The 13,117-nt window shown below is 36.9% G+C and overlaps 1 protein-coding gene across 50 annotated transcripts in view; it reads left to right on the forward strand.

Annotated features, from left to right (window-relative positions):
• Window positions 1-13,117, forward strand: part of CSPP1 (centrosome and spindle pole associated protein 1) — a 130,516-nt gene that overhangs the window by 86,318 nt on the left and 31,081 nt on the right. For 27 of the 50 annotated variants that reach the window (XR_012416456.1, XR_012416459.1, XM_073998919.1 and 24 more), the window contains 5 exons: window positions 3,375-3,487; window positions 7,863-8,012; window positions 8,408-8,554; window positions 10,917-11,021; window positions 12,792-12,858. Coding sequence is in view for 45 of the 50 variants with exons in the window: in XM_073998919.1 (XP_073855020.1) it covers window positions 3,375-3,487; window positions 7,863-8,012; window positions 8,408-8,554; window positions 10,917-11,021; window positions 12,792-12,858 (582 nt within the window). In the remaining 5 variants the exon portion in view is untranslated. Of the gene's footprint in view, window positions 1-3,374; window positions 3,488-7,862; window positions 8,013-8,335; window positions 8,555-10,916; window positions 11,022-12,791; window positions 12,859-13,117 lie in introns of all 50 variants that reach the window. The other 23 variants (XR_012416455.1, XR_012416458.1, XR_012416457.1 and 20 more) reach the window with 1 other exon arrangement.

Consider the following 13,117-nt stretch of genomic DNA (forward strand, 5'->3'; position numbering starts at 1 on the left):
GGGGTTTTACCATCTTGACCAGGCTGGTCTTGAACTCCTGACCTTGTGATCCATCCGCCTCCACCTCCCAAAGTGTTGGGATTACAGGCAGGAGCCACCGCCTGGTTACATGCCTCTTAACTACTTATCTTTGATTTACTATTAATATCCTTTAATCAAAAATTCTGTAAGATGAAAATTATTCAGTATCTTTTTTATGACATACCAGGAAAAGTTGTCAAGTATATGTTAAATTGTGTTATATATTTTAAAATAAAGTTTAATACACCACCTCACACTATATTTTGATGCCTATAAAACTGGCCATTTATTCATTACAAAATTTGACTTTGTGCTTTCACAGAACTTTTGGTTTTAGACTAGAAAAGAACTTTTCATTAGGAAGTTCTAAAATATTTGTGACTGATCATTCAGTCTTTTTTGTTGTTGACCCTTATTTTTGGCTAAACAGATAAGTGAAATGGGGAGCTGTGATTAGAGTCATACCCCTGCATCTTTCAAGGCTTTGATGGTGGCACACGTATCTGTAGCCTTTTTGAACACTTTAAGAGATGGATTATATACTGTTTTCATGGGAAACTTGTACCAGTGTTTTCTTATTATGAGAAAATGCTTTATTTGTTCTACAATAGATTTTATTGGATCCAATTTTGATTTTTAGAGCACTAAAATTGGAACCTTTGATTTTGACAATATAATTGATTTGGCTCTTTTAATTTGTAATAGTGTGTGGTAAGAACATCAAAACACCTTTTCATATTATTGCTGCTAAGAGAGAATTTTGACTTATTTCTGATATTTTTCTCATTTGCTGCTGCTTCTAGTATTCTGTATTGAGATCTCAGTGCCATAAAGAGTCTTTCTCTACCCTTTTTTTCTATACGTGGTATTGTTTGTAGTTCTGGCTCAGCCTAGAACTTTCTCTATCTTAGTAATAACACTTTTTAGCCCTCTAGCTTTGCACACCAAGCAAAAACACCAGAAAATCAACAGTTTCCATGACCCCTTCCCAAAAGCATAAGCCTGATGATTAAACATGCACAGCAAAATTTGTTGCCTATAACCTTTCTGTACCACTGCCAGGTTTTTATGCTGGTATTGTTACTAGGATGTTCTGTTTAAGAATTGAATTTAAAAAACCATAAAAAAAACATAAAGTGTTTAAAACTTCCCTTTTTTGTGAATTGAAATTCCCTAAGTTAGACTTTCCTTCTCTAAGAATTAATTAATTGGCTGGGCTCAGTGGCTCACGCCTGTAATCCCAGCACTTTGGGAGGCCCTGAGGCGGGTGGATCATGAGGTCAGGAGATTGAGACCATCCTGGCCTACGTGATGAAACCCCGTCTCTACTAAAAATACAAAAATTAGCTGGGCATGGTGGCACGCGCCTGTTATCCCAGCTACTTCGGAGGCTGAGGCGGGAGAATTGCTTGAACCTGGGAATAGGAGGTTGCAGTGAGCTGAGATCATGCCACCGTACTCCAGCCTGGTGACAGAGCGAGACTCTATCTCAAAGAAAAAAAGAAAGAATTAATTAATCTAAAATAAACTTTCTCAATGCAAGAAATGATTCAAATCTACCTAATTTTGTGCTATGCCATATATATGTATATGAGTGCGTGTGTGTGTATGTATGTACACACACAACATATCTTTGCATATATGTAGCATTTGATATTTTAAAAGCCTGAAGGAACTTGAATATAGCTGAAAATTGAATGTTACAACATGTGTTTAAGTTTCCTTATCATCTAATATTTTATCTTCATTAGGTTTGTTTCTGATGCCCTTTATAATGTTCATTATTTTTTCTTTTACTTTATGGTTTTTAGATGAGCTGTGGCTTATGAAGTCTAATACGAATATGGCTTAAATTTACTTTTTTGGCTTATTATCATGCCAGGATACATTTCTGCTTTCTTTGTATATAGCAAGTGTTTCGCTGTGGTTTTCCTTTTATAGTTTATTCATTTCTAAAAGGGCTTCTCTTGTCTGTCTCTAATATTTCTTCTCTAATTGCCCCAAAGGTTTAGAACAGGAGTGAGCATCATGGTGAAACATGCTACTCAAGTTTGTTTCCACCACAGCATAACATTTAAAATAGCCTTCAAGGTGTTTTCAGTAGGAAAATTTTCTAGTGGAAAAAAGTATTCATAATGTTTAAGTATTGATTTGGCTTTCTGCCAGTCTGTTCAAATAAGCATTAATACATTTAAATACAAAAGCAAAATAGACCTGAGTGGTAGCTGAACTGCAAAGCAGTTTGCCTATACAAAACTACATGCGAGAAATACATGCTTTAGGCTGGGCGCAGTGGCTCACGCCTGTAATCCCAGCACTGTTGAAGGCCAAGGTGGGCGGATCATCTGAGGTCAGGAGTTAAGAGACCAGCCTGGCCAACATGACGAAATCCTGTCTCTACTAAAAATACAAAAAAAAAATTAGCCAGGCATGGTGGCACACGCCTGTAGTCCCAGCTACTCGGGAGGCTGAAGCAGGAGAATCACTTGAGCCCAGGAGGCAGAGGTTGCAGTGAGCGGAGATCATGCCACTGCACTCCAGCCTGGGTGACAGAGCAAGACTCTGTCTCAAAAATAAAGAAAAAAGAAATACATGCTTTAGTTTAATGGTATAAAGAATGAATCAGAAACTCAATATAAAAAGTTATGTGAGGCTTAAATTTAAATGTCATTTTTTTTCCTGTCTGCATTCAAAGAGACTCTAGGGGTATAATTGTTTTTCGAATTGCTTTTATGAAATAATTTTTTTCCATTCCAAGAATATACGATACTATTTATAGGTAATATATAATAAAAAATTTTTGTTCATGTTTATATCTCATTAATTTGATAGTTTTAAAAATAAAAACTATTACAACAAGACACATTCTAATTTGTTAAATATATTTTTCAAAGCTGACTTTCTGTTCTGTCATTTAAACTGTTGGGAAGAATTTTGAAATTACTGATTTTTAAAAACAATTTTATCTGTTATTAAGCAATATTCTTAAGTAAAGGATATTCACATACTGAAGAATATAAATATGTACTTTTTTTCTCTACATAAATTCTATTTTAAAGCCTTTGTTGCAATGAAGGTTGTTTAAGCTGTTAGCTTTTATGTTTACTTTGTATCTTTCAGGTATTATTTGATTTTGTTAACTGTTAATTTTATTTTAGTTTTACCATTTTTCTTTCTCTTACTACTGTTCACCTGATCTTCAGATTCTAATCTCAATCTTCCTCTTCTGATTTTAATCTCTGGACTTTTTTAAAAAAAAAAAAATGAATTTATTAGCAAACTGTTCATTCTTTAACTGTTACAATTTCTAAGCATTGGCTAATAGTATGTTTTTGCAAAATGTTTCTTTCAAGGTCATATGCAAACACAGAGCTCTCCTTTTGCTCGGGGAAATGTATTTGGTGAGCCTCCAACTGAACTTCAGATTAGACAGCAAGAATTATACAAGAATTTTCTTCGTTTTCAGGTGAAATGCTATTTGATCAGTTTCAAAGTTTCATGAGATTTTAATAAACAAAACTTGCAAAGATTTTCTCCAGGATAAATACTAAATTCTAAAATGCCATACTTTTATCTAAAATATCTAATTTATATCAGATCAGATACCAGTAGTGCAAAAGTTATTATTTCATTTCCTTGTTTCAAGGAAATAAGCAGATGTATTAAGTATGGTAGTTGACTTAATCTTTATTTTATTAAATCATTAATTTGTTTTATTTTTTTGAGATGGAGTCTTGCTCTGTCTACCCAGGCTAGGGTGTAGTGGTGAGATCTTGGCTCACTGCAACCTCCGCCTCCTGGCTTTAAGTGATTCTCCTGCCTCAGCCTCCCAAGTAGATGGGACTACAGGTGCCTGCCACCACACCTGGCTAATTTTTTGTATTTTTAGTAGACACAGGGTTTCACCATGTTAGCCAGGATGGTCTCGATCTTCTGACCTCATGATCTGCCCGCCTCGGCCTCTCAAAGTGCTGGGATTATAGGCATAAGCCCCTGCACCCAACCAATTTTCGTATTTTTAATAGAGACAGGATTTCACCATCTTGGCCAGAGTGGTCTCGAACTACTGACCTCAAGTGATCTGCCCACTTTGGTCCCCCAAAGTGCTGGGATTACAGGTATGAGCCACCACGCCCAGCCTAAATCATTAATTTTAAATCTAAGAAGGCTGAGATTTCAAAAACTGACTTACTAAAATATTCATCTATTAGGCAGAGAATGCATCTTTCTAGATATTTGTAAGTTATTAGAAAATCAATATTTTTTTTCCAAATGATTTGATATTCTTGACTTATTACAGATTGTAAATAAATAAAAATTAGATTTAAGATAATCACAGTTTACAATTATTTGCCCCATTTATGTATATAAGTAAGTAGCATTTAACATAGTAGAAATGCCCAGACTATTCCCAAAGGAAGACACTTGAACATCCGTTGTTTATGAAGCAAACAGACTTATTCCTATACTGGGTGTACCCTGGGCTGAGTCCTAGGGGTGGAGCCTGAGATGAATGTGAGATACTTGCCCATGAGGGACTCACAGTTTCTTATTTCCTTAACTCCCTCCCCTTTACACTCACACTTAGATACCAGTGTCAGATTCATCTTATGGCCTGGGTAATCCTCCTTTGATACGACTTTTCACCTGCTATTCTTTACTCAAAATCTGGTGGTAGCTTTTCTTTGCCTACAGAAATTATCTCAACTCTTGAACCTAACATTTAAGGTTATGTAATCTAACCCCAAACTCTTAAACAGATGCCCTCAAACATATCTTCTTTTTAATCCTAATTATTCTTGACTCTTAAATAAGGCAGTTACGTAATAGATATAGCCTTTAAGGATGATTGATATTAGGCTGAGTGTGGTGGCTCACACCTGTAATGCCAGCAGTTTGGGAGGCCAAGGTGGGCAGATCTCTCGAGCACAGGAATTTGAGACTAGCCTGGGCAACATGATGAAACCCCATTTCTACAAAAAATTAGCCAGGCATGGTAGTGTGTGCCTGTCACCCCAGCTACTCGGGAGGCTGAGGTGGGAGAATTGCTTGAGCCCAGGAGGCAGAGGTTGCAGTGAGCCAAGATATGCCACTTTACTCCTGCCTGGGCGACAGAGTGAAAAAAGGATGATTGATGTGACATCACTGTTTAAGGTACAATAACAGGATTAAAAAGACTGGAAGCAGGGACATTTTACTAGCGTGGGTGACAGTGGAAATTGATGGAAAGTCCTTTTTAAGGTTCAACAGAAACAATATAGATATTGAATATGAGAGACTGGTATCAGAGGTCCCAATATTTTGCACTCAAGTCAGGTAGCAGCAAGTTGAGAGTTTGGAGTCCCTGTTGAACGTAAAGGACTGTGTGGTATATTGACCGTGACAGCAGGTCAAAATTTAAGTACCTCCTCTAATGCTTAGCAGTTCTTACCATGGTCTAAGGTAGAATGCAGCCAAAAAAATCTTACAATTGTATAGCCTTTTATTGTTCGTAAGATCCTTTTACATATAGTATCTCATCAAACCTCAGATTTCTCTGAGGGGTGTTTTATTATCTCTGTTTAATAACATACAACGAATACACAGACTAACAGGCTTGCCCAGGGTGTCAGAGCTAGCAAATTGTGATGCCATTGCTTGAATCCAAGTCTCCAGACTTTAAGTGTAATATCTGTGGATATCACACTTCTATTTATAGGATTCACTAGGAAGTCTTTACCTCTAGAAAAGCTATGGTAATGGGGGAAGCTTTAACTATTTTAGTTTCAACCTTCAGTTCTTCCACCTTGTCAACCCTCAATTTATCTGTGAATGGATTGCTTTCAGATGATGGTTTTTAAATTTTTCTTTCAGCAGCCGCTTAAAAATCTCTTCTCCCACCTCAGACAAAACCTAACATGTAATTCTAAGAAAATATAAAATAGATCAATGATATTTATTATTACCATCAAAAATATAATGTCAGATAAAAAGTATACAAAACCTTTGTTAAAACAAATATTATGAAATGTTCAAATCTGTGCACAAAGATGTTATGTAAGAAAAGCTTTAGCCTGAGGTCTGTACAGGTAAGTTCTACAGTTAGCTCAAATTAATGCATCAGAAGTCTTCATGCTGTTAACATTTGGTGAATATTAATAACACTTGTGAATGTTTGACATTTTTTATCACAGCTTTAAAAATAATTAACAAATAAAATATTTTTAAGAACTCTGAAGCAATTTTGTGTCATGTAATTGGAAAACCATGACAAGAAGATAGCTTTCCCTGCTTTCCAGACCAGAAAGCTGTTGAACAACTGTCTAGCATTCCTGTTGGCACTGAACTTTGGCTCCATTAGGTGTATGATCCATTAATAGCTTAAAAATTAGAATTCTTTGATTTTGATGGAGAAGTGACCCCTGTGGCAATGTGATTTTTTTTTTTCCGTGGAGTAGGAAGAAGGGGGAACTGAGTATTGAATATGAAATTTTGATGAATTATAAATGATGTTTTCTTTAGGCGTATTGGACTTGAAGAAGTGATTGGATGCAAATTGCTAACTAAAAGTACTAAATATTAGGCTTGTGCATATTTAATCATGTTGTGAGAAAGAAGTGTTGGGAAAAGCCCTAGTATATAAAATCATAGGATGTGTTAGAAGATTAAAGTTCTTTTTTTTTTTTTTTTTTTTTTTTTGTTTTTTTGGCAGAGTCTCACTCTGTCGCCCATGCTGGAGTGCAGTGGTGCAATCTCAGCTCACTGCAACCTCCATCTCCTGGTTTCAAGTGATTCTCCCATCTCAGCCTCCTGAGTAGCTGGGATTACAGGGACGTATCACCACGCCTGGCTAATTTTTGTATTTTTAGTAGAGATGGGGTTACACCATATTGGCCAGGCTGGTTTTGAACTCCTGACCTCAGGTGAGCCACTGTGCCCAGCCAGATTAAAGTTCTTGTAGCTCACTTAGCAGCACTAGATAGAGCAACCTTGAAGCTAGAGGAAGTACAGAGAAGAAAAACAAAAATATGCTGAGTTGTATGATCCATACCTAAGGGTAACTAAAATCTGTTGATAACCTTAAACCAGAGACATGAATACCTGGTTCCAGTGCTGCCATTCTTCCCTGCCTCATTCACTGGGGGTATGGACTATCTCTCTCTTAGAGCCTTCTTTCCTTCAAATCTTAGGCTCTAGATTTCCTTCAAATCTTAGGCTCTAGAGTACTCAACACTGCAGACTCCGAGTAGCATTCAAGATGAAACTTAATTATGAGTCCTTGTGACCTAAATCCTCCTCCACCTAATAGTTTTAGTTCTTTCTCCATTAACCTCTATAGTTAGGAAAGAACAAAGGGCATTTGGGAGAAGCGGCTCTTGCATTAAAAAATGATTGAATACTAAAATACTAATTTCACTGTTATTTTAGAATAATAATCAATTCTAAGAATTTTGACATATAATAGCAGCAATCACTATAAAATAATATAATCATGAATTAGTTGCTTAGAACCTTCTATATAGGAGGAACTTTTATGTTCCTTACATTGTTTCACTTTAATTCTTTTAGCACTCCTTTGAGATGTAGGCATTAATAACTTTACCAGAAAAAAGAGAAAACTGAGGACAAGCAAGTTTCTTAAGGTCACACAGTCTGTTTGGTGGAACTGGAATTTAACTCAAAGCTTTTAACAGTACAGTAAATCATGTAGCCTCCCTGAAAATACAGGATACTGAAAAATTTAGGAACATGCAAAAAGAGGGTACAAATGTTGGGTTTGTATGCTATCAGAAAAAAAAAATAAGTGATATTCTAACTTTTCAATAGTTTTACAAGGGAAATAACTAGGTTTAATTTTTTAGATTGAGGAAAAGAAACAAAGAGAGGAAGCAGAGCGAGAGAGACTGAGAATTGCCGAAGAAAAAGAAGAAAGACGGCTTGCAGAACAGAGGGCACGAATTCAGCAGGAGTATGAAGAGGAACAGGAAAAGAAAAGGGAGAAAGAGGAGGAGGTACATCTCTTTTCCCTATTGTATTTTACTACTTAGTCTGAAGGTGAAATCTTTATTTTGACTTGAAAAGGTGTTTGTTACTTACAAAGGAGAACAGTGTTGGAGTACATTTAGAAAATATGAGATCACTATCCATTCATTGGATATTATTTTATTAAGGTGAAAGGGTAATTTAAGAAAGGAGATAAGTGATGACTTTAAAAAAATAGATGTAGGCTGACTGAAGACTTTATAAAAGATGCCTAATATTTTATTTTTAAGCAGACAGCTTGTGTTAAAGAACACCGTATCATGTCATCTATATCTTTATCTCATTTTATCAGAAAAATAAGGCAGCACATTTTTCAATGTACTGTAGAAGGAATATACGGAATGCATATTTTTCTATTTTAAAGCAAAGGCTAAAAAATGAAGAGCATATTCGGTTAGCTGAAGAAAGACAAAAAGAAGCAGAAAGAAAGAAGAAAGAAGAAGAAGAAAAATATAACCTGCAACTTCAGCACTACTATGAAAGAGATAATTTGACTGGGGAAGAAACAAAGGTAAGTTTCAGACAAAAATGTCAATCAAACCCACAGTTTAACCCACTTTCACTGTGAGAGTTGTGTAGTCGTTAGAAAAGCGGAAAAAGAGGAGGAGGTGCCTTTGTTCCTGTTCTGTCTTAGTGTGTAATCTGGGCACAATGTACTGAACTTTCTATATGAGGTACTGTCACTGTGCTTTGTTGGTATTTTCTGTCCATTGAAGGTAATGAATTTACTTACTTCAGCCATTCTTAATCTCGTTCCCATGGTGTATGTGGTGCCACCTAAGAATATGGTATGCAGACAGTACAACATGAACTGTTTGTTATGGTTCATGACAAGACTAATACAGAAGTTCAGAGTGGATTTTTTATATATATGTGTGTATATATATTCTTTCAAGCAATTCTCCTGCCTCAGCCTCTCAAGTAGCTAGGACTACAGGCACACACCGTCATGCCCAGCTAATTTTTTTATTTTTAGTAGAGACGGGGTTTCACCATGTTGGCCAGATTGGTCTCAGACTCCTGACCTCAGGTGATCCGCCCACTTCTGCCTCCCAAAGTGCTGAGATTACAGGAGTGAGCCACCAGGCCCAGCCTTCTTTCTTTTTTTTTTAAGAGACCAGGTCTTGCTATGTTGCCTAGGCCGATCTCAAATTTTTGGGCTCAAGTTGTCTTCCTGCCTCAGCCTCCCAAAGTGGTAGAATTGCAGGCATGAGCCACCACACCCTGCCTCACAGATAATTTTTTATTGTAAAATTCATCATTTAAGAATGAAAGAGGCTGGGCGCGGTGGCTCACACTTGTAATCCCAACGCTCTGGGAAGTCAAGGCGGGTGGATCACTTGAGACCAGGAGATCGAGACCAGCCTGGGCAGCATGGTGAAACCCCATCTCTACTAACAAATACAAAAATTAGCCGGGCGTGGTGGCGGGCACCTGTAGTCCCAGCTACTGAGGAGACTGAGGCAGGAGAATCGGTTGAACTTGGGAGGCAGAGGTTGCAGTGAGCCGTGATCGCACCACGGCACTGCAGCCTGGGTGACAGAGCGAGACTCCATTTCAAAAAAAAAAAAAAAAAAGAATTAAAGAGAATTGTTAGTTTCCCATAATTATATTTCTTGCAATTTCTTATGTTTTTTTAAAAATGTTGTTTTTTTAGCAATATATACTTTTATGATGTTACAATTTAATTGTAAAGTACCATAAAGTTTTAAATCAGCTTTATCCCATTTAGTGCATTTGCCTTCCTGAAATTAATATTGCTATCGTTTTTTTTATTTACGTATGTCTGATGTATATTTTTGTCTATTCCTTCAGTTTTACCTTTGTGTCACCATATTTTTCATTTAGTTAGCTTCTATATTTAGTTTGTTGAATTTTAAAAATCCTAATCTGAGTTATAAGTTTATATTTATTTATTTAGAGACACAGTCTCGCTCTGTCACCCAGGCTGGAGTGCAGTGGTGCAATCTCGGCCCACTGCAACTTCCACCTCCCAGGTTCAAGTGAGTCTCCTGCCTCAGCCTCCCCAGTAGCTGGAATTACAGGTTCAAACTATCACACCTGGCTAATTTTTATTAGAGACAGGGTTTCACCATGTTGACCAGGCTGGTCTTGAACTCCTCTCCTTAGGTGACTTGCCTGCTTGGCCTCCCGAAGTGTTGGGATTATAGACATGAGCCACTGCACCCGGCCTAATCTTTTAAAATAGGGATATCTAAATCCATTTATGTTTATCAAAACTAATGTCTTTGATTGCATTAATTGCATTTCTGACTTTGAGAGCTTTTTGGTCTTTTGTTATATGTACTATGGCTTGTTTGCTGCATCCTCTACAGGGCTTTAGAAGGTCTATGTTGTATTTATAATGAAGTTTTTGGACTATAAGGTTTAATACACTATAAACTGAAATGTAGAACCCCATTGTGATCTTGAAAAGTCCCTCATCCATGATGCTGTTAGTGATTAGATCTAGATCTTAGAGATTGATTTGTATTGTTTTCCAGAAGAAGGATTTTATTATTTAATTTTTTTGTATTGTCATGGTATCTTCTTATTAAAGATGATTTAGTTTTGTTATATTTTTTCTTTTTTGTTGCTTTACTTGAGTTTGTTGATTTTTTAAAATCCTAATCTGACAATCATACTGTTTTAATAAAGATGTCTAAATCCATTTATGTTTATCATAACCAACATGTTTGATCTTACGTAATTGAATTTCTGACTTTTGTAAAAAAACATTTTATTAAATAAAAGCAATAACAATCTAAACTTCTTAGATAACTTTCTTAACTATAAGGGGTGTGTGTGTGTGTGTGTGTATGTGTGTGAGTGTGATGAAGCAATTATGCTCTTAAATTTTTAAAAATTTTCAGCGCTTGAGACAGCCTTCTCCTATAGTTCCTGCCCTTCAGAACAAAATTGCAAGCAAACTCCAAAGACCTCCTTCAGTTGACAGCATCATACGTTCCTTTATTCATGTATGTACTTTCATTTTTATTTGTTCATCCTAGCTCAGTTATTTTGGATTGGGGGATTGAATGAAATTTTCTTTTTCGTTATATTTGGATAGGTTAAATTTTTTCAGATCTGAAATACAGGTGGTATCTACAGTAATTTGCTTGCTGCTTCGATTGTAACTGATAGTGCTTGGTGACCTAAAGTTTCTTTTGACAAACGATAATTTAGCCCCTCAAGCTAGCTAGCTGTAGATATGTTCATGAAGTCTGTTATACTTTAGATTGAACTACAAGGAAAACATGGAAAATGTTCTAAGATTGATCCTCAAGTTGATGCTTGAAGAATATGCAGGAATTTGCCTTGAAGAGGAGGGTGAGGGATTTTCAGTTTGTGGAAAGTCGTGGAGAGCAATGTAAGCTCATGGCACATGTGGAGAATCTTCCATGGTGTGGTCTGGCCTGATTATGCCTGTGCATTAAGGCAGCAGAGGAAGTGGAGGTCAGAACATGTGTGGCATGCTGTATGGAGTGCTAAGAAATTTGATTTTGTTCCATAGGCTGGTAGATTCCAGACAGGCTAATTACCAGAATAGGTAAAGAAATGTGTCAGAAGAACATGTTTCTGAATCCCACCCTTTGAGATTCTGATTTAGTATGTCTGTGGTAGATAATGCATGGGAATTCATTGTAATATTTAAGTAGGGGAATGACATGGCCACTTTTGTATAATGTTTTTTCAGGCAATGGTGTGGAGATAAGTTTTGGAGGTGGGGCAAGACTAAACATGGAGATAAGATACTTTTGCAGAAGTCAAGATGTGAGACTGAGGACCCAAACAAAGGCAGTGACACCAAGAACTGAGAAGGTGTGACAGCTTTATGATACATTTAAGAGACATAGTAGTACTATTTGTTGAGTGTGTGGTGGGTAGGAGTCTATGATAACTTTCAAGTTTTTGGTGAGGGTTGTATAGAGTAGGCATTTGAAAATATGAATTGTGGCAGCAGAATGAGTTCTGGACTCGATTTGTAGTTCTGGACATCATCAACATATTGGTGCTTGTTAAATTAGTACCATTGTCTACGATGAGTGTCTACAAGAGGAGTAAAGGAGGCTGAGAATAGAATACTGGGGAATTAACATTTGAGAAGCAGGGAAAGGAACGGAGAGAGGGTGAGAGAGGATGGCAGTGGCGGCAGTTGCGACTGGCCAAGTAGAATGCCCACTGAATATGTCACTTGGGGGTCACTTCATGACTTTGGTGAGGGCAGTATTGTTGGAGTGATGGGTGTGAGAAAGCAAAGGCCATAGCTGTGTGTTGAGAAGTGAATGAGAATAGGCAGTATACCCAAAAGTACTGCATTTACTGTTCTTTAAGGAAGCTCAGCTGTGAAAGGAAGGACAGAATGGACAGGAGACAGTGAGCAATGAAGGGTGAGGTAAAATTTTTTTTAAGAAAGGGAGAGGTTTTTACACATAGGCTGAGAGGAAAGTGCTTGGAGAGAGGAAGTTGGAAAAAAAGAATAATCGGAGGAGAATGGGAGTCAATTATCAGGTACAGAGTACAGATGAAGGGATTCTCTTTGGGTAGAGGCAAGGACACTTCCATTGTGATGAGAAGGAAGAACAGATATACATGGTAGATATACTCTAGAATAGATATAAGTTTTGGAGGTAGGATAGTGTGGAGTTTGGTTTCCTTTACATATAAATCCTTCAAAAAATTACTCCCTTCAAGCTTCTATGTAGGGAAGACATACTGAGCATGTCTTTGTCATTATTGTTAAACAGGAAAGTTCCATGTCCAGGGCACAGTCACCCCCGGTACCTGCCAGGAAAAATCAGCTCCGTGCAGAAGGTAGAGTTAACTACTAAACCTGTTACCTAGAGTATTTCCCTTTTTAACTTTTCATTTTGAAATAATTATAAACTCATAGAAAACTGCAGAAACAGTAGAGAGATAGGTGCTGTGTACCCTTTCTCCAACTTTCCCCTGGGGTAACATCTTAGGTAGTATAGTCTCATAGCCAGGAAGTGGACATTGGTGTGCTCCACAGACCATCAGATTTTACCATTTTTAACATGCATTTATGTATGTGTATTTCTGTGCATTTTTA

The sequence above is a fragment of the Macaca fascicularis genome, chromosome 8 (genome assembly GCF_037993035.2).
Source record: "Macaca fascicularis isolate 582-1 chromosome 8, T2T-MFA8v1.1".
Classification (NCBI taxonomy): Eukaryota; Metazoa; Chordata; class Mammalia; order Primates; family Cercopithecidae; genus Macaca; species Macaca fascicularis.